The sequence below is a fragment of the Vidua chalybeata genome, chromosome 9 (assembly GCF_026979565.1).
Source record: "Vidua chalybeata isolate OUT-0048 chromosome 9, bVidCha1 merged haplotype, whole genome shotgun sequence".
In the NCBI taxonomy this organism is placed as follows: domain Eukaryota; kingdom Metazoa; phylum Chordata; class Aves; order Passeriformes; family Viduidae; genus Vidua; species Vidua chalybeata.
The window spans coordinates 758,608-777,574 of NC_071538.1; the positions used below are offsets into that span (position 1 = coordinate 758,608).

General features: G+C 42.9%; 1 protein-coding gene across 1 annotated transcript in view; it reads right to left on the reverse strand.

Annotated features, from left to right (window-relative positions):
- The window catches only part of TEDC1 (tubulin epsilon and delta complex 1), a 66,098-nt gene that overhangs the window by 25,313 nt on the left and 21,818 nt on the right, over positions 1-18,967 (reverse strand). The window contains exon 5 of the mRNA XM_053950911.1: positions 16,837-16,935. Coding sequence (XP_053806886.1) covers positions 16,837-16,935 — 99 coding nt within the window. The remainder of the gene's footprint in view (positions 1-16,836; positions 16,936-18,967) is intronic.

Genomic DNA, 18,967 nt, shown 5'->3' on the forward strand with positions numbered 1-18,967 from the left:
CCTTTCACTGAGGTATTAACACCCTCAGAAACAGCAGGGCAGCAATTCTGTGCTGTGCTGGATTGCTTCAGTCATAAATCAGTAACGGGATGACTCCAGCTATCCTTGGAGGAGAGTTTCCAGCAGAGCTGGAATATACCGTGGCAGCCTCAGGCAGGCCTGCAATAGCCAACATTTGAGTTTCCACCCTGAGGGACTTTAGGCACTGCTCCTGAATGCCAATATCCTCCAACATCCTTTCTTTACAGGCCTTGCAAGGCTTTGATGTTATTGCAGCACGGAGAATAAAGCAGAACGCAATAAAAAAATAATGTACTACAAATATCCTTGAGATACCTTAGCAAAAATCATAAAAACAAATAAATGTTCAAGGTTGGGAAGGGACAATGGATTGTATGTCCGTGTGCCTTGAATTTGGTCACAAAGACAGGGTCCATATGCCCCAGGGGTGACAGGTTTTTCCTCTGACATGCTTACACTTAGGAATGAACATTTCTGTCAGGCAGCCCCCTTCCCCCAGCCTCATCCTTTTCATGAGCTTCTCACGAGCATTTTGTGTTCTTTAACAGACTCTGCTTTTTGTGACTTTGAGGCCACAATGCACATTGTCTTTGGTCACACATCACAGAGCTGGTATTTCAGAAACCAAAGCCCAAATTGTACCTCTGCATCCTCCCCTCAAACACAGCACTACTTCTTGTTCATTTACTACCAACAACAGTTCACACACATGCCACGAGCAGTTCAACTCTGATGCTACACAAACCTCTCAAAACAAATTCCCAAGCTGTAACTGAAGCTGCCAGCCCATTTTCAGTCAACTAAGGACCCAATGTCACACCTCCTAATGAAATTTAAAGACTGAAGTCTGTAGAAGAGCATCAATTTTGTTTCATGAAGAAAAGTGAAGCAGCAAGTCAAAAAAGTGCCTCACGTGGGTATCTAAGTGATGCTTAAGGATAATGCCTGAAAATTGTGTTTCCCTCTACACAAAATTAAGACAACCAAATCCATTTCCTTCATTCTTCTGGAGGAAGTTATTGCTCTAAAATATTTACACTGACTGAAAAAGTAACAACAAATTCAAATTGCTAATCTCTGTGGAGAGGCAATTCCATAATGAATGCTGAGAGCTAACGCTTTGCAGGAACAACTTCTTTAAGCCGTTGTACCGAAACCACCCCTGGTGCAAGCAGCAGCTTTGCTACAGAGGGTGAACTGTGCCCAGCTGAGCTGCCTCAGAGCAGGCTGCCAGGAAACCCCAGTGTGCTGCACAAGGGTACTAACTCTGTAAAGAGTACGCCTTACTTCCTCCAGCACATGGCTGTGACCTCCAAAACCAAACATCCAGCGCAGATCACAGACCTCAGGAAACAGCGGGGGCTTCAGCAGCAGAAGTCTGAGGTGACAAGATGCTCAAGGTGGTTTTGGACACTTCCCTGAAAATATTCAAAAGCCATCTGGACACAGCCCTGAGTAACGTGCTCCCTCCTTGAGCAGGGAGGTCGGACTAGGTGGCCTCCAGTGGTCCTTTCCAACCCTGCCCATCCTGTAATACTCAACAAGAGGCCAAAGTCGAATCTTCCTCAGCATCCCCACGTGCAATTTGCATGTTGTTTAAAGATACTTGCAATTACTTTTTCTGTAGAGATATTAATCTCTTTCATATTATTTACCACCATATTAGAAAAATCATTAGTGCCTGTAGACTGTTATGGAAATCAATATTTAATAAATTTGCAGCATAATGCACCCTTTTCAGAGGCTCAGTTCCAGAGAGCTCCCCGCAACAAGTATTTAATCTCCGATGCCCACAGCTCATAATTCAACATCCACAGCACTGGCAAAACTATTTTTAATCAAAAATTGCTCCGCCTAAATGTTCAGAAAATCATTTTATTGTTAGACAGACCAAAAAAAAATGGTCTTTCAGCAATAAATTCTGTTTCTTGGCTCAGAGACAAAACACTGCTAATTCATCGCTGTTCATATATGTCTGTAGACAGAAAACTTGCACTGGACTCCTGAGCCCTGCAAATCTCACTAAATGCCAACATCTCTGGAGAATTACTCAATGTTTGAGACAGGGTTGGCTAGCAGGAAAGCTTATATGGGGAAACTACCCTAGACTATTCAAGAACTGTTTAATAGGGAATGGCTTTACTCAGCGTGCATTTGGGTAATCTGAATTCTAGGTCTGAATATCTCAAAAGCACAGGAGAGAAGGTAAGTGGAGAAGTCCATTCCAAAAAAATGCAAACAAAAGAGGTAAACATTCATGAAAGTTATACCATTTATGGTACCAGAAGTAAACCATAAGTGGGATTAAGGCTTTAGAGACCTAACCAAGCATCAGATGAAACAAAAAGAATTCAACACATCTTCTCCTCTATCAATACAAAACTCCCTTAACTGAAAAAACCTGCAAACCTTGACGAATGAGAGCCTCTCAGCAGGCAGGTTTTCAGGTTTAAATTTGGTTCAAAATGGCACACACAACCCAAATTGAACTTTGGCATGGCTAAGTTTTAAGACCCTCCCCCCTCACCACAAGAAACTGAGAAAATCTCAGTATCACAACCATCTCAGGCTGGGACAAACCAACAACACTGTAGGTGGACACACTCAGTGCTCCCAAGTTTCAGCTCCACATCGTGATTTTTCCAGAAGCAAAGCTGTTTTAAGACATTGCCACATATCCCTTGAAGGCTAAAACAAAAATAAATAGTCCTGAAAACTAGAAAGTCACGATAGAGTAGTGTGAAATACAAGCAGCCGAAGAGCACAAACCTAAAGAACAATAAGCAGCCTCTAGGCACAAGGCAAATAAAGACCTTCTCTAATTTCCCTGCCTGTGAAACACCTTTGAAAGCCAAGACAGAGGAGGAGGAGCACTGCAGCCCAAGCATCACGAGGCAGTGGATCTGAAAGGCTCTTGGAGGACAGAAGTGGATAAGAAGCAGGACTTCAATCTTTTGCAGAAGACGCAATACATAAAATACAAAACACAGCAGTTTTGGGTGCCAGACTATAATTCCAGATGCCTGGATAAGTGCAAATTCTCCAACACCGAAACCAAAATATGTGACCTTTCCACCCACCAACACCAGTTTTATGCCACCACAGCTCAAACTCCAATTGAGCTATCTCAGAGAGCAGAAAATCAAACCACTAGTTAAAAATTTAAATGACAAAGACCATCATTATAAAATGTAACTGCTATTTGTGGAGGGATTCAGAAAACAGCTGTTTAAAATGCAACTCAGAGAAAATTATATTTAAAACAAACAGAATGAGGCATTTGGCAGACAAAAATTGTATTACAGCTTTCACATTGATAGGCAGTGAACTGGGATGTATTGATGACATTCATGTGCAGAGGAATGGGTCAATGAAGGGACCACTTGGCATTTTCCCCATGGAAACATATTAAAATATGGAAAAAATAGAAGCTTGAAGTTTTATACTTCAACAGTCAAGATCAATAATGTAAGAATGAAAAAGGTACATATTTTCTTCCCCTAAAGGTACCAATGATTTTGGGTGCCTAATTTGGCATCCCTGGAGAGCCAAATTTTCAGGCAGTACCAAGTACCTTTAGCTCAGTTAAAGCATATCCAGCAGATACCAAAAATCACAATTTACTTTAGAGAAATCTCAGCTAGAGGATTTCAAAGAAAAGCATCAAATTGTATCACAGTACTGCCTGACAGCTGTTATTATTGTACTGCCAACCAAAACCCCCATGCAGCTGATGTCAAAAAAAGACCATTATTCTTCTGCTTTTATTCAGACTGTTTCTGTACACAGAACAAAGCATTATCCATACTAATTTTTTCCTTTCCTCCCCCCCATATACTTGCCCATTTCCCAGTATTTTTAACAGGCCACAGACAATTAATTTAAAAATGTATTCAATATGTGGATTAGTCTAAGATTGCCACTTGATATGAGTACAGTTTCTCCCAGCCTAGCTCTTCGACAAGCCATCGTAGACTATTTGTGCATGCAGGTATTTTCACACATTTTAAAATGTGTTACTGACTAGAGAAACTACTAATTTAAAGTCTGCTATAGTTCCTCATGCCAATTAATTTATCTTTCTAGTCTCTTTCACACTCCTTTAAATTAAGCAACAAACTTTAAAAAGAACCACAAATCCAAGATCTCTCGCAAAACATGAGTAACAGCTGATTTTATAACTCTATTTCCTTGGCTATTTAAAAAAACAAAAATACCTGCCAGTAGAGCTGAGTTAACATTATGGGCCAATTGCACACAAAGTTTAATTTTATAAGGTTATAAAAACAGCTCTACCAGTCTCCTCACAATCTGAGCTGCATTCTCACATCCAGAAAAGCAGTACAGTTCAGTTCAGCTTTCCAGCAACAGCTCAGCTGTGGCCAAAGCCATTGCAATATATGAATTTAACTGTGGTCTGCTTCTTGAATGAGCAGTGAGGCTGGAGAGTGCAGTGCTCCTGTCCTGCTTGACTTTCTGGATGGGTTATGTGTATTTTTGATTCTGAGGTGGATGCAGGACAACACAGGGCCCCAGTTAGGGATCAAAAGATCACATAGTTCTGGGGCACTTCAGAATCAGCCTTCATCAATAGCTGTACTTTGGCACAAAAGAAGATGGGAAGCTTCTTTTCTGTCAGAAGCTGATAACTCTTTTCTCTTTGGCATGAAAACAACAACAGGGTAGACTCCTCAAGCAGCTCTGCACTTTCTAGTGACTACTGTTAGCTTCAAGGCACAATTCAAGAGATGAGTCAGGAGTTTTAAAGCTCTTCACCCAAACTTTTTGTCCCTGACATTTAATTTGCTCATTCAGGGTCCAATACCCCAGATAAGATCCCCTAGGCTGCACCAGCAAGACCCTTTCTGACTCCATCACCGAAACCTATCAGCAAGTAAGGCACTCTCACTCTGAGTCTCCTCTGCCAGAAAGTTAAGAGACAGCACAGCATGACCAGGGGACTTGGATGTGGATACAAGACACTCCTCTCACCACACGAGCTTCAGCTGGTCAGTGGCAGTTCCATCTTCAGCTTCATCATCAGGTATGATGCTGGTGCAACCTTTGCTGTAGCACTGTGGGACCACAGTGCCTGCCTGTCCTCCCTGTGCAGACCCAAAGCATCCCCTGGGCTGGACACTTGCTCCTCACACTGGGTTTGCTTAGCACTTCCACCAGGAAAAGAAAAAAAAAAAGAATGCCAACTGATGACAAAATACCTGAGCCTTGTCTCTCCAGCTTATTAATTCCAGCTGCACTGTCTCAGGTGGAATTACATTATAGTATATCACTGTCACAGCATTCAAATGATGTTAAGTATGGCATGAAACAAGCAAAAGCACAGAAGCAGCAGTGAAGCTCAGTATCATTTCATCAGTTCTGCTGCTGGCAATCACAGCCACGTGTTCACATCGGTGCAGTATGTATATTCTGTGTTTCATGTGTTTCAGAGACACCTTCCTTTCTTGTGGTGGAGGAGTCTAGCATATTACTGCTACATAGTCCAACAATTTATGGAGTCTGTGATAAACCATTGCATCATTTTTCAAGGTCCAAGAACTCTATAAGCTTGGTCAGTAAAATGTACTAAGCAATAACTCATCCCCAAAAAAAAAGGTGATGGCAACTACAGAACTGCAGCTCTATTAAGTCCTTTTTTTTTGTATGGATAAGTTTAGCTGAAAGCAATATTAGTGACAAATTGCAGCCTGGGGAAATTTTCAGATCAAGGTAATAATGCTATGATGTAGAATGATTTGCTTTAGTGTTGCTATATAATGCTGCCAGTTCCCTCCAACTGGACACTAACTGCAGCCAGAGGCCACCTTGCTTAAAAAAATATCTGAAGAAATATTTTAGCACTAAACCTGTCTGGAGTAATTAAAAAAAAAAAAAAAAAAACCCAGAGCATCCTTCCCAAGAAGAGGCACTGGGAAAGTAAAATTGGGTAAAAAGTTCAACAACTAAGTGATTCATGGCTGATGACAATCTAGTGCCTGAGAGCTGAAGGAGCTGGCTTCATGCCAACGCTGCTGGGAACCACACAGCTGGGAAGGAACCTCTGCAGGTCTGTAATCCAATCTCCTGCTCAAAGCAAGGTGCACACCCAGCAAGTCCTGACACCAACATCACAGATGTCACCCCTTCTCCAGATCTGCTCTTCCAGAGTTTGTCCAATTCATGGCATTTTTCTCCTGTTTAACCTGGCCAGAATTTCTCATGTTCCAACTGGTGCCTGCTGCCTCTTCTCCTGTCCCGGTGCACCTCTGAGAAGGGCTTGCTCCATGCTCCAGCTCTGACCACCTCCGTGGTCTTACTGGATTTGCTCCTGGTCCTTGTGCTGGGACAGGGACACCGAGCACTCAGGCTGGCAGGGACTGGGCAGAGAGGCAGGATTCCTGCCCTTGCCCTCCCAGGGACTGGGCAGAGGGGCAGGATTCCTGCCCTTGCCCTCCCTCCCAGGGATGTGGCAGAGGGGCAGGATTCCTGCCCTTGCCCTCCCAGGGACTGGGCAGAGGGGCAGGATTCCTGCCCTTGCCCTCCCAGGGTGTGGCAGAGGGGCAGGATTCCTGCCCTTGTCCTCCCAGGGATGTGGCAGAGGGGCAGGATTCCTGCCCTTGCCCTCCCAGGGATGCGGCAGAGGGGCAGGATTCCTGCCCTTGCCCTCTCAGCATTCCAGCTGACAATGCTCAGGGTGCAGTCAGCCTTTGCTGCCTGGGCACACTGCTGACTCCTGGGCAACCCTCTGCCCACCTGAGCCCCCAGGTATTGGTAAAGGTTCCTGGACTACCAGCTGACCCCAGAGGGACACCACTAACAGCCAGACACCAATTTGAGCTCAGTGGCCCAAACATTTTCCCACTGCTCCCTTATGCAACCCCCCTGTAACCAATTTGGCCATAAGGATGTCAGGATTTTCCTTCAGTGATACACAAACACAGGCACATTCTCTGTGCCTACCTGCCTTTCTCAAAGCTCCTTAATGACATGTCCCTGCCTCCTCCTGGGATGGGACACTCCACACTGCTTTGAAAGAGAACCAGCAGCAGGATCTGAGGGACTGCAGAGGTGGAAAGTGCCTGTCCCAGAGCAGGTGGAACTGAACCAGCTGGGAACAGCAGGCATCAGAGGAGCAGAAACCATCTCTGATGCCACAGCCAGTTGCAGGGAAGGAGAATTGTTTTGATCATATTCACCTTTTGAGATTTAGAGCAGTTTAGCTCCTGCAGAGGCTTCTTTCTTCCTACAGCATGAGGAAGAGTCATTCATACATTTCTAGCCTCTCCACTCTCCCTCAATTAACTCTCCTTTCTCCTGTCAAGCCTGAACTTCCACCCTCACCTCCACCTACTCCATGGCTCTGGATAGTGCTCGTCCATTTTCCAGACAGGATCTGGAAGCCAAGCCCCCCTGCTTCTGGAGGGCAAGTAAAACCTCCAGCAGCAGCACCACAGGGATGAACAGGGAAGTTAGGAGAGAATTCCTCACCAAAGACAACTGGTCCATTGCCTGCCCCAAGAGGAGACTACACAAAGTATTGAAAGGCAAGTAATTTATATTAAACATTTTTTCAGCCTTCCCTTCTGAAATCGACTTCAGTCTGCCTTAGAAACTGCCAATAGACATTATCACACACAATTTGACTGCTCTTGCTTCCACAGTGCACAGCAGGGCAGAGATTTCCAAGATTTTCCTTTCTTAAGAAGGATCAGGAACTTGGCTACAAGAAGACGCTGTCTAAAAGCAGCTTTGAAGCCATTTGACCTCTGTAATTCTTCCTGAATGTACACGGATGACAAGGGTTGAATCTGTTCTACCTCATTTTTGCAAATGAGTACCTGGATCCACTGTTTCCAAGAGGTTTTAACAACTTCTACAGCAAACCATGTTTTATGTGAAAAATGTCAGGAAACAAACTGAAAACCATTTGCCTACAGCATTTCAGAAGGAAAATGACATGGCAGCCTACCCTCTCCTCTTGTAAAGTGAATCATTAAAAAAGGCAGGAATAATATTCTTTGCTCCTGCCATGTAGCACAGGGTGGGCAGCACATGCTGTCACTGACAGCTCCTTTGCTTTCTTAGCACTTACTCTTGCCTTGCAATGAAATGTGAGGAAGAAAAATTACATCTGAATTGCCCAGCATTCTTTGGATTTCTCTTTAAATTGTTTTCTCAGTAGCCACTCTCCTATTTTACAGGAAATACATAAAAACCACCAAATCACCTCTTTTGTAGTACAGCACCCACTGCTGCACCAGGAGGGGTGGGGAGGGGTTCCCAGGCACACAGGCAGAAGGAACAAAATCCACCAGAGCTTTTTCCAATCCAAACAACCTTCAGTGTACCAAGCTTCAAACCAACAGAGCCTTCTCACAGAAAAGCAACGAGCAATAACTATCCTGAATTTTAAAGGTGATCGAGGCAGTCCCACTAAGAAGACACAACACTTAAAGGGATTGTGTTGAGCATCTTCACACATGTGTAAACGTGGATTTCCAGCAGAACTTATCCTCCCTGGGGAGCTCTGGAACTCCACCCATCCCAGCACAGCAATTCTGGTGCACAGCACCACAGCAGCCACTCTGCTCTGGACATTACACCAGCAAAACACCAGAGACAGCTAGAGAGAGAGAATAAACCCCTCAACCAACAGAACCCAGGGAGGTTTAAAGCTCATTCTTGCTCCACCATTCATCTGAGTGATGGCAGGGCACCAAGGGGAAAGCAGCAGTCCAGAAGTCTCTGGCAGGGTCAGAAGGTCAGCTCAGAAAAGGGTTGCTACACACCTGACCCTGATCATCATGGAGCAGCACCAAGGGTATAAAGGGTATATTTCATTTTAGCCCGCAGGTGACCTTCATATTAAACCCATCCTTACAACCTCCTTTGAACAACCACCATCACAATTCCAGCACTCTGGATCATTTAGCTCCCTCATGCTTTCCTGTGTGAGCCTCCAGGCCTCCAGCATTTAGGTGCTGGAGCCTCATATATAATGCAATACATCATCAGATCTGCTCTCCTCTGCAATATTAATGCCAGCTCCCATGTTATTTCTCACCAGCCTGACTACCATGCATGTAAAATGTCTAAAGTAACTGTTGTTGGAAGAGCAACACAAAACATTAAGTCATTTAAGAGGGGGGGAAAAAAGCATTGCCTTTCACTGGCAGTGCTGTTCAGAGCACGTGGCAGGAAGCATGTTTTACACCTCTAATGCACAGCCCAGCAGGATAAATGCTAAAGTTGGAAACTGCAGCATTGAAAGTTAAAAATGCCAGAATTCAAGCTGCCTGAACAACACTAATTTGACCCTCCCATGTGTATAAGGTCTAGCCTTATGCAACCAAAATGTTTCCCTTCATCATCTGTCTCACCAAGGGCACAGACTGGCTGGTGTTCACTCCACATGTTATTCCTTTCCTTTCAAATGGCATATTATTCTGTGTGTTCTTCAGAGGGAAACCATAGCCTTATTTGTCACACATCATTCAAATCCCATTCTAAAGGCAGAATTTTTATCTTGAAGATAAACAAGTTATCTTCACTAATGACCCATGTGAAACAAGATAATAGCATTGCTGCCAGGCCACAAATGGGAAATGAAAACAAGGAGATGTAAGTAAAATGCTTCCATTGCTTTTTGATGCCTTAACTGAGACTTCCAAGACATGATTTTCAGGAAATTTAGAAATTACTATAAAGCACTTCATGGATACATCTACCCAACACAGCTCAACAACTTGCAACCCTCTGCACAGCCCTCCATGGAAAGTTTAGTTAACTTGAGGATCCAAAGGCACAGAAGTCTGGCAGCACTCCAGGACAAAGGACAACTGCCTCAGCTGCTAAGGCTTCCTTCCTCTCCCAATGGTTCTCCCCCCGTTCTTACCTTCATCACCCACTTTCTTCTGCACATCTGTGATCCACAAACAAGGCACCCTGCCCTCTGAACGACACCACAGTTCCTAATAAACATGCCTTACACTCCAAAATTGTGCTCCCATTCACATTACTGAAAACTTTGATGTTTTTAGAAAGACACTTTCGGAAACTCCTCCTGCAGCATCAGGAGGTTGAACACTTGGACCTTCACTGGAGGGGGATGACAATTCCTGCACGAGGATGACTTCTCAGACTCCCACAAGGAGCAAGACACTGATCCAAGTCTTTAGACAGATCTTCCCCATTCCCAGCTCCCTGTCCTCATTTTCCCCTCCAATCTTGGTCTTCCTGTCTATATTCAGCCCCTTATGCCTCACCCAGTTTCTTTTTCCCCCTGTCATCTGAATTCTTTCACATCAGAGCTACCCTGCTCCCAAAATGCCTCATTCAGGCTTCTTGTCCATGAGCCTCTCCCAGCTGCTGACTTCACTGGACAAGGGCCAGAGCAAAAAGGTTCTTCACTCTCCACCCTGTCCCTTCCCAGAGTCCCGCTTCAGCTTCCAGCACAGTCCACATTCTCTATGTTCTTCAATGAATAATGCTGGAATGGCTTAGTAAAAGCAAGTTAAAGACAGGAAGAGAGGAAAATACTGTAAAAGGACAAAGCATTTGCTATTTTTATTCCAAGTGTCGGGGTGAGCATAATTATGTAAATTCAAAAAACTTGTCATAATTGACCTTTTCAAAACATGTGTGTCCATGGGCCTAACATACAATTCTTTGGTGAACCTTGAAATTTATTAAAGGTCAGCAGCTCTAAAACTTAATTTCATTTAATCATTGAAGAACTTATTTAACATGCAGCCATCACCAATCATCAAGGAAAAATAAACTTGCTTAGAAACAGGTAAAAATTTTGATGCATTGGACGAGCAAAACCCGCAGCTTTAAAAAGCTGTAAAAGAAAATTTTAAAAATGTTCTTGCTACAGAACCTAGCAGTTTAGTTGTTGTTCTAAAAATTTAACAATGCCAAAATCCAAAGGGTTCAATTCAAGGGTCTATCTGAAGCCCTGGAAGCAGACCTGGGAAATGGTCAGAAGTCACTACTGATTCAAACTAAGTTAATTCCAGCAGTGTGTAGAGTAAGTCTAAAATCTCACTGTGTTTAGATTCTCCAAGGCTTGGCTGTCTGAGCTACTACTCCAAGAACTGTCGCAGATCTTTGTGCTCCTTTGGGGAAAATTGTTCTCCACCTTTAAAATCTCATTTGCAGCAATACAGTCTCTGCCCACCTCAAAAAGTGGTTCTTTCTGAGAAAAGCTCACACGGACCCTGGCACAGCTCCTTGTAAAATGAAACCCCATGACGATTTCTGAGACATCAGGACAGGCCAACGAGGGATTTTGGACAGAACAGGCACAAAAAGAAAACCAAAACAGGAAAACCCCACGTTTTCACAAACACTCACAAGCCCCAGTGCAACTACTCTTATGCTATATTATTTTTTATGGAGGAGCCATTTGAGAAATTTCAAGTATTCTTTTTTTTTTCCAGGAAAGTAAAACATGATTTTATTTTACAAATAGGCAAAGCTGCCCTTAATTAGACCAGGAGCTACAACACAAAATACTGATCCCATTCGAGGACAGAAATGACAGAACTATGGCTTTTACCAAGGGAATGAAACAATAAACACATAAAAAGCTGAAGGCCAGACCAAACAGAATTAGTATCCAGAGCACCACAAAAGATCATGAATCTATGACAATTCATACCAATGAAGGCAGCTTGTCCTTGAAGCTCAAGGACATTTTTTCACTAAACACCAAACCTTTTTTCTGGAATTTACATGCAGTACAAGCCTTCATTTCCTGACTTAAATCTTCTGCCCAGCAGCAACATGGTCTATAGGATGAATGTCATTTTTTCCCATTGGTATCTATACTCTGAGAAATATGTTGCTTGAACTGCTTCTTGTACAACAGATGGAAGGACATCATAAAATATAAAATATCAGATGGCCCCCTAACAGGCTCTTTGAAATTCAAATAAGGTTACATATCCTTCACCTCACCATACAAGACCACAACAGGTTTGATTACAGAAACACTAGCACAGTCTGTGTCAAATCAATAACGTGACACGGTGTCAAGCTTATCAGAGAGGTTTAACTGCTTATTTTCATTCAACGCCTGCTTGCAGCGCCTGTCACCACCAGGAACGTTCCAGGAAGTCCCCAGCAGCCAACACAAGGACACCAAATATAGCCTGGGACACAGCAGCTGAAACTGTCCTGCCACAGTCAGTCCATTTTCACCCAAGGGGGTGAACAACCAGGGATCCATTTGTGGAGATAATGCAGTAGCACAGTGATTATTCAGCAGCCAGACAAATACCTTGTGTTAGCTGACAGACCTTACTTTGGCAGCTCTGCCCCCACACACGTTCCAGGAGGTGGTGCTGTCCCCTGGATGTACTGAAATCACTGGTTTGTCTTTGCAGAGAAGAACTTCAGCAGATACAGGGCACTTCATGCACGTGCACGAGCCCGTGACACCAACTGAAGACTCAACTTTCATGAAAAAGTAACTGCTAAATGCACATTCAACATTTCTGAGAATTCCAAGACTGTCAGCTCCTAATCCAATCTGAATGCACTTGTTCTGGAAAAAAACAGCAGCTCTTTAGTGCTTTGCATGAATTCAAACCATAGGCTGTTGCTCACAAGAATAAACCTGTTGTGTCTCCCATCTGTAACAGCCATCTGGGACAGATGTTTTAAATGGAAACTGCCACAAGATTTAGGGTTCACTGACAACCTACCTTACATCTTGATCAGTTATCCCTCAAATGACCCAATAAGAAATTATGGATCCCACCTGACTGAAGGAAGCAATACAGGTACTTCACACTGGTGTCCTTTCCTGATAAATCAACAGTCCAGAAAGCAGATTAGTGCTGTGCTTGCACATCCTACCCCATCCCACCCAACCCCTGCTGCTTGGAGAGCTAAAGCTCCCTTGAATCTTTTATGGACATGGAATTGACCATACATTATGTATGCAAAGTCAGACAGACTATTTGTTTGCTCCCATTTACTTGCTACCAAGAACCGTAGGTTCTTATGCCAAATAAATCACCTTTAAAACATGTTAATGATCACCAAACATAAACATTCTTCATAAAATTCTGAAACAAAATTATTAGCTATTCACATCCAAGTTCTATAAATTTCACTGCATGTCCATCTGGCAGACATCTGCATTATTTATTTGCTGTCACACTCAGTAAATTGATTTACGGGCATTTAAAGGTGTCATCTTTACTCATTACAATTTCAGTGATCACTCCAGCACTGCCAACATCGCACCAATGACCCGAGTTTCAACTTTTAATCTCTTCTAAGATTGAATTCCACATACAAAGCAATATATGAAGAGACAGAGGAAACTGAAGGACTGAGGTGCTTTGATTTAAAATTCATTGATCTCTATACAGTAACAATTTGGTGAGAAAGTTAATTTAATGACTCAAGTGCAACATACACTTTTTTGAGCCCAAGTTAAACTTCAGAACTCTGCCGTGTAAAATTAAGACAGGTGGACTTGATAGACAAGAAAGAGGAATGAGACCACATCCTTGGAAAGGATTACTGCCCTGGAAAGCTTGGGGCAGATGTGGCCACATCACCTGCCTGCTCTCCCAAGTGTGCCTTCCAGCTGGATCAGCTGCAGTGCCAGAGACCAGAACCCCATTCCTGCCCTGGAGATATTTCAGGCTGGCAAACAGCAGCAGCCCCCTGCCTCACCCCAGCTGCTGGGGGGAACCATTTAAACACAAGCAGTACCCATCAGCTTGGAAAATGCATCAGAACACAAGAGACTCAGGGTGCTCTGGACTATATTCTAGGACACTTAAGTGCAAGAGATTTTCAAGAGAAGATGCAATGACCCGCCCCCAAGCTCCCAAATTTGCGTGCTCCAGCATGGGCTCAGGGAAACAGCTCCAGAACCATCCCCACTGACCAAGGCACTTCTGTGCTTCCACTGGAAACTGAGCTCCAGCTGAAATAACCCCACCTCCCCTCCTCTGAGAGCCCCAGGCAGCACAGGAACCAAAGAGTGACCTGCAGCTCACAGCCACACACATACATATATAACCACAGCCAAACCGCAGGAGAAGTTGGGAGTTTTGATCATGCCTCACTAGAGAAAAACATAATTAAAACCATTAGGTTTGGAAAACTTCCAGCCCTATGAATGTGACAAAGAAATTTATGATGATAGAGGAATAATAATGTCCAGTAAAATCCCTGTACATAAAAGCGCTAGAAGTACTTTATAGTCAAAAATCCAAGGAAAGAACATTTTAAATAAGTTAATATGCACCTTCTATAGAAAAGGAGCAGCATGACTTCTACATTTCATAAAGTGAAGCTTGACTTCACAGCTATCTGTATCTTATCACACTTTTCCTGTCAGACTAAACATCTCTTGTTTTGATGCAAACAGAGCAACTTTTCTCACAGGGTATTTTTGATTAAAATGAACTCGAGGCTTAAAAAAGAAGAGTCCAAGTCCCTTCTGTGATAGCAAATTTCCGACGCCGAGATCCACTTTGCATTGCTAGGCTTTGAAGGATGCCCAGGAAAAGAAGGAATTCATAACACCCTCCACCAAGAGAGATGCATTACAGTAAAGCATACTGACATGCTTGCTCTTTTTATTCATCCATGCAGCAGGTTCTTACTTGAGGTGTCATTAAGAGGAATGTTTCATTTACTTGAAAAGAAAAAAAAACAATTTCACAGTTTTTGGAGAAAGCATTTGGCAGAGTGCTGCCATCTGCACCAATATTTGAAAACCAAGCCATTCAAACACTCATAATTTACTTAATCTTAGCAAGATATTGGAAAATTAGAGGCTTTTTGTTACATTTTCCAAAGTAGCATCACTTTGCATATGGAGTATTAGATCCATCTGGAAAAGTGACACCCAAAACAACAATGCCTTTTCAAGCCCACACCACCTTGCTGTACCAGGCTCTTCATACATACTGAGCATCTGACTTCCAGAAGCTGCTTTTGGGAAACAAGGGTAAGGGAAGACAAAACCTACAAAGAATGTTCAAATGGTGACCATAACAATTATAAGGCCCTCAAAAGCCTCTATACTCAAGTGTTGCAATGACTTCCTGCCATTTCTCCTGTTTATTTTAGAATCAGGCTCAAGAGAGCAGCTTAGAACACCTTTCTTGAATAGCTTTGAGAGCTTTAAGAGGTTAAGAATTTCACAGCTGATTATACTGACAAATAATCCCAATTTTGGATCAGTCCGAGCAGTAAGCGACATAAGAAAGGAATTTTCAACACACATGCACTGGAGCTGAAGCCTGTTTGGGATTGCACCTGTCAGAGCCCAGAAACTGGAGACAGACTGTGGCCACTTGTAGTTTATTTAAAGAAAACATTTTCTGTCACCCTGCCTCTCAGTCATCACCCCAGTTTTGTTTCATGTATTTGCTGTTTAAGCCTGGGAAAGGTGGAACGAAGACTTTAACTAAGATTTTAACTAAACAACACAGCTGCCCACTAAACCTTCTTGACTACAGCACTCTACCTAACCACAATGCTTACAACACAGAAGAACTCCTTCCATTTCATCCTGAGCCTCCCCTGAACAGAACACCTGGAGCAAGCATCCAGGAAAAGGAGCAGAATGCAAGAAAAAAACTCCTGGAATGACTCATTACCAAAGCAGTCAAAACCAAATACCAAGAGTATCATTAAGCTTTATTAAAACAGATCTGTGACATACTCAGGGTAAAGGCTTTGGGGAAAAAGGTCATTGCAAAGTCCCTCTGCAGAGACTGGAAGTTTCTAACACCAGCCTGCCAGACCTTTACAGGCATTTGCTAAGATCTGGAAGACTACAGACTTCAGAGCAAGGTGCTGCTGTGTGTTCTGAGCTGCTGAACCAACCACAGGAGGGGCACTGTGAAGCACAAGTGGAAAAGAAATCCCAGGCTGACTTAAGGCCAGAAAAACAGTAGTTTTCCAGGAAAATGTTCTACACAGATGAATCTTACCAAGAGGCTGGATATGAACTGTTCATCCAAGAAATACTCAGCAATGAAAGATTAACATGCACTTTACTTTAGGGGCTTTGAACATAAAACTATCCTCCCACCTTCAAATCTACTTTCCTGAATTTCTTTGTGCGGAATATTTACAATGCCCACTTTCATTCTTAAGCAAACAGCAGAGAGAATATCTTCTTTGAGCAAACAGGTCTGCAGAAATTTGCCAAATATTGATTTTGTTAGGGATGAGCTTGAAATTTCCATCTTGTTTCAGTTTCACACTGAATGAACTTTTAGAAAGTGATTTTTTAAAACAAATGTATTATACTGCATTAAAAGAAGTGAATTAAACTACTTCAGATAATGAACTGAAACACCTATGATAATTGAGTAATTGAGAGCAGTGGGAATTTATCCTTCAGGGTAAAACAGTACACTGGGAAAAATTATGTTTTCCTAAGAGGTTCTGTCTTGTTCAGGCAGGGCCACAGGCAGACACTGTGCCTGACTGGCCCAGATGTGGTTACTGGCAGAATACAACAGGAAGTCAGCCAACTTATCTGGAGTGTTTTATTCTACCAGCCTTTTCTCCAGCAGCACTTGCAGTCAGGTCTCTTCCCACTTCTTGTCTATCAGGTTTTATAAAACTTACCCTGATACCTCTGGGCTTATGTTCTATCAAACCAAATTTGGTGAATACAAATAAGTGAAGAAACTGAAAATTCAATATATAAGCCCTTATTTCTGCTGGAAACTAAGTCCAAAAAATGCTGTAAGGAATGCAGTCTTCACAATGTTTGTGTAAAGCATACTGAGCATCCAAGAATTACAGGAGAAGCATTACCTGCTTGTAGTTCTCTGGTTGTCTAATGAGATCTGTTTCTGTGACAGAAAAATGTCCGAGGTTCTGGTCCGTGTGGGAGCCACTTGTGAATAAATGGATCTGGAACAGATTAATTTAAAAGCTATTTGTCAGTGCAAGGAGCAGATCATTAAGATCATTATCTACCACTCAACAGCCGTGTGGGTGGGCAGGGTGATGTGACCAGTGCTCACAAAGCCTTTCCCAATGCACATGTACAAGTGTGAGTGCTACCACCAGTACAAGAGCCAGAATGGAAAGGAGGAACAGGCACCACAACCACCTCACCAAATGGTCCACCTTGGTAGCATGCAGGAATTGCAACCTCTGCTGCCACAGGAAAACTGAAGGTTTCTCTCTTCATCCTGTCTTGAAGTCTTTTTCCTTACAGTACACATGCTGGGTGCATGGCATGAAAGGAGAAACCATTTACACAGACAGCAGCAGTCTTAACTGAGCTAAAGCACACTCAGAATAATTTTTATTTCTTTAAGTAGAAAATGCTACCTAGTTACAGTAAGGCTCTCTTTTGCTGCTCTATACTGTTGGCTTTTGCTTACCAAGACCTTGTCCCAGCTGCACTGGTGATAGTATCATCAATTACTTGATGAAGAAGCTTCCCAAGTTAGTCAAGGGAACAATAAAAAGCAATTCGTCCTATTCAGAGCTGATCCCTTTGTAACTGTAATAACTGCAGCTGCCAAACAAGATAGCAGTGCACATTTGTCAGACAATCACTCATATTTCATTAATATTTCTGCCACAAGACAGAGAATGTTTCCTGCTTTTCTCCCTTTATTCTAATATGAACTTTATCACACACTTGGGTATTGACAACTATTTTAAAGTTGACAGGCACTGGATAATTATCAACCCTTCCATGAAACTTCAGAATATTTTAGCGTTCCTTTGCCAAACCTCACTGCTGGTGACAACCATCTGTCACATGTGCAGAGCTATGCGAGTTTAAAAATAAAAGAGCACCTCCCCACACAATGTTCTTCCTTTCCACTTGCCACTCCTCTCTCTCCCTGCTGCATTCTTGCGTAACTCTGGCTGCCAAACCTTTGGGCCCCCAGCACCAGCAGTGAATTCCAGCCCCTTTTCCAAGGCAGGTGGCAGCAGCATCCCTGGTAAAGCCCAAAACAAATACAATAAAGCTGTAACAACAGAAGAATAAGGTGTTCCCCTGAGACCAGACTGGATGGATACCAAAATAATCCAGCATTTGTATTTTTGCTATCTCTTACTGATGCCTAATAGAAGACAAACAAGGCTTAAAGAGGGAAAGAGCACCAAAGCAGAAGTGAGAGAGTGAGAGGCAGAACATGCCAAGCTATTGCTCCTTGGCACTGGAATACCCCGAGGTGGAGGCAGGTCTGATTTAACACCACACTAACCTTTCAAGAGAGCACAGGCACAACCCCCCACACTCAGCACCACTTCTGGGGAGTTTCTAGCACCAATTCCTAAATGCCCTTGAGTTCACTCAAGCTGCTCTCCCTGCAGGGTGCCTAATTCACCTAGAGAAGATGAAAAGGGGGCTTGCTCATGGTTCACACACATTTGCATGAGAGGAAAAAAATTCTACCGCATTAAAGAATGTGCTTCTGAGATCTAATGGCAAATTCACGGTAGGGAAAAAAGCGAAGATTTTCAAACAAAATAGACAAAAAAATATATAAATAAACAAGGTAGCAATTCCCGGAGCAACATGGTAGATTTTTCATGTCAAGATACAGATGCATCTAACAATTGCAGTTTAGCTCACTCATAAATTACTGACAATGAGGTAATTACCCAGCACCAGTCCCTGCCCTCTGTTATTCAGAGATCAAGACTTTGTCCTTGTCCCTTTACTCTTACTACCTCAGATACATAGAGACAACTGATCTGATCCACTGCACTACATCTTATTTTATATTGCTAACAGATAAATTATTTTATATTGTTAACATCTTAGAGGGGGCACAAGAAACCACTCCATTCATAGGTGGTAATTCCCAGTGCTGCTCTGCATTCTCACTAACAATACAACTCTTAGTTTCCAAGCATATTGAAACAATTTTTGTTGCTTTACCATGTACCATGATCTGATAATTCCAGTTATGTT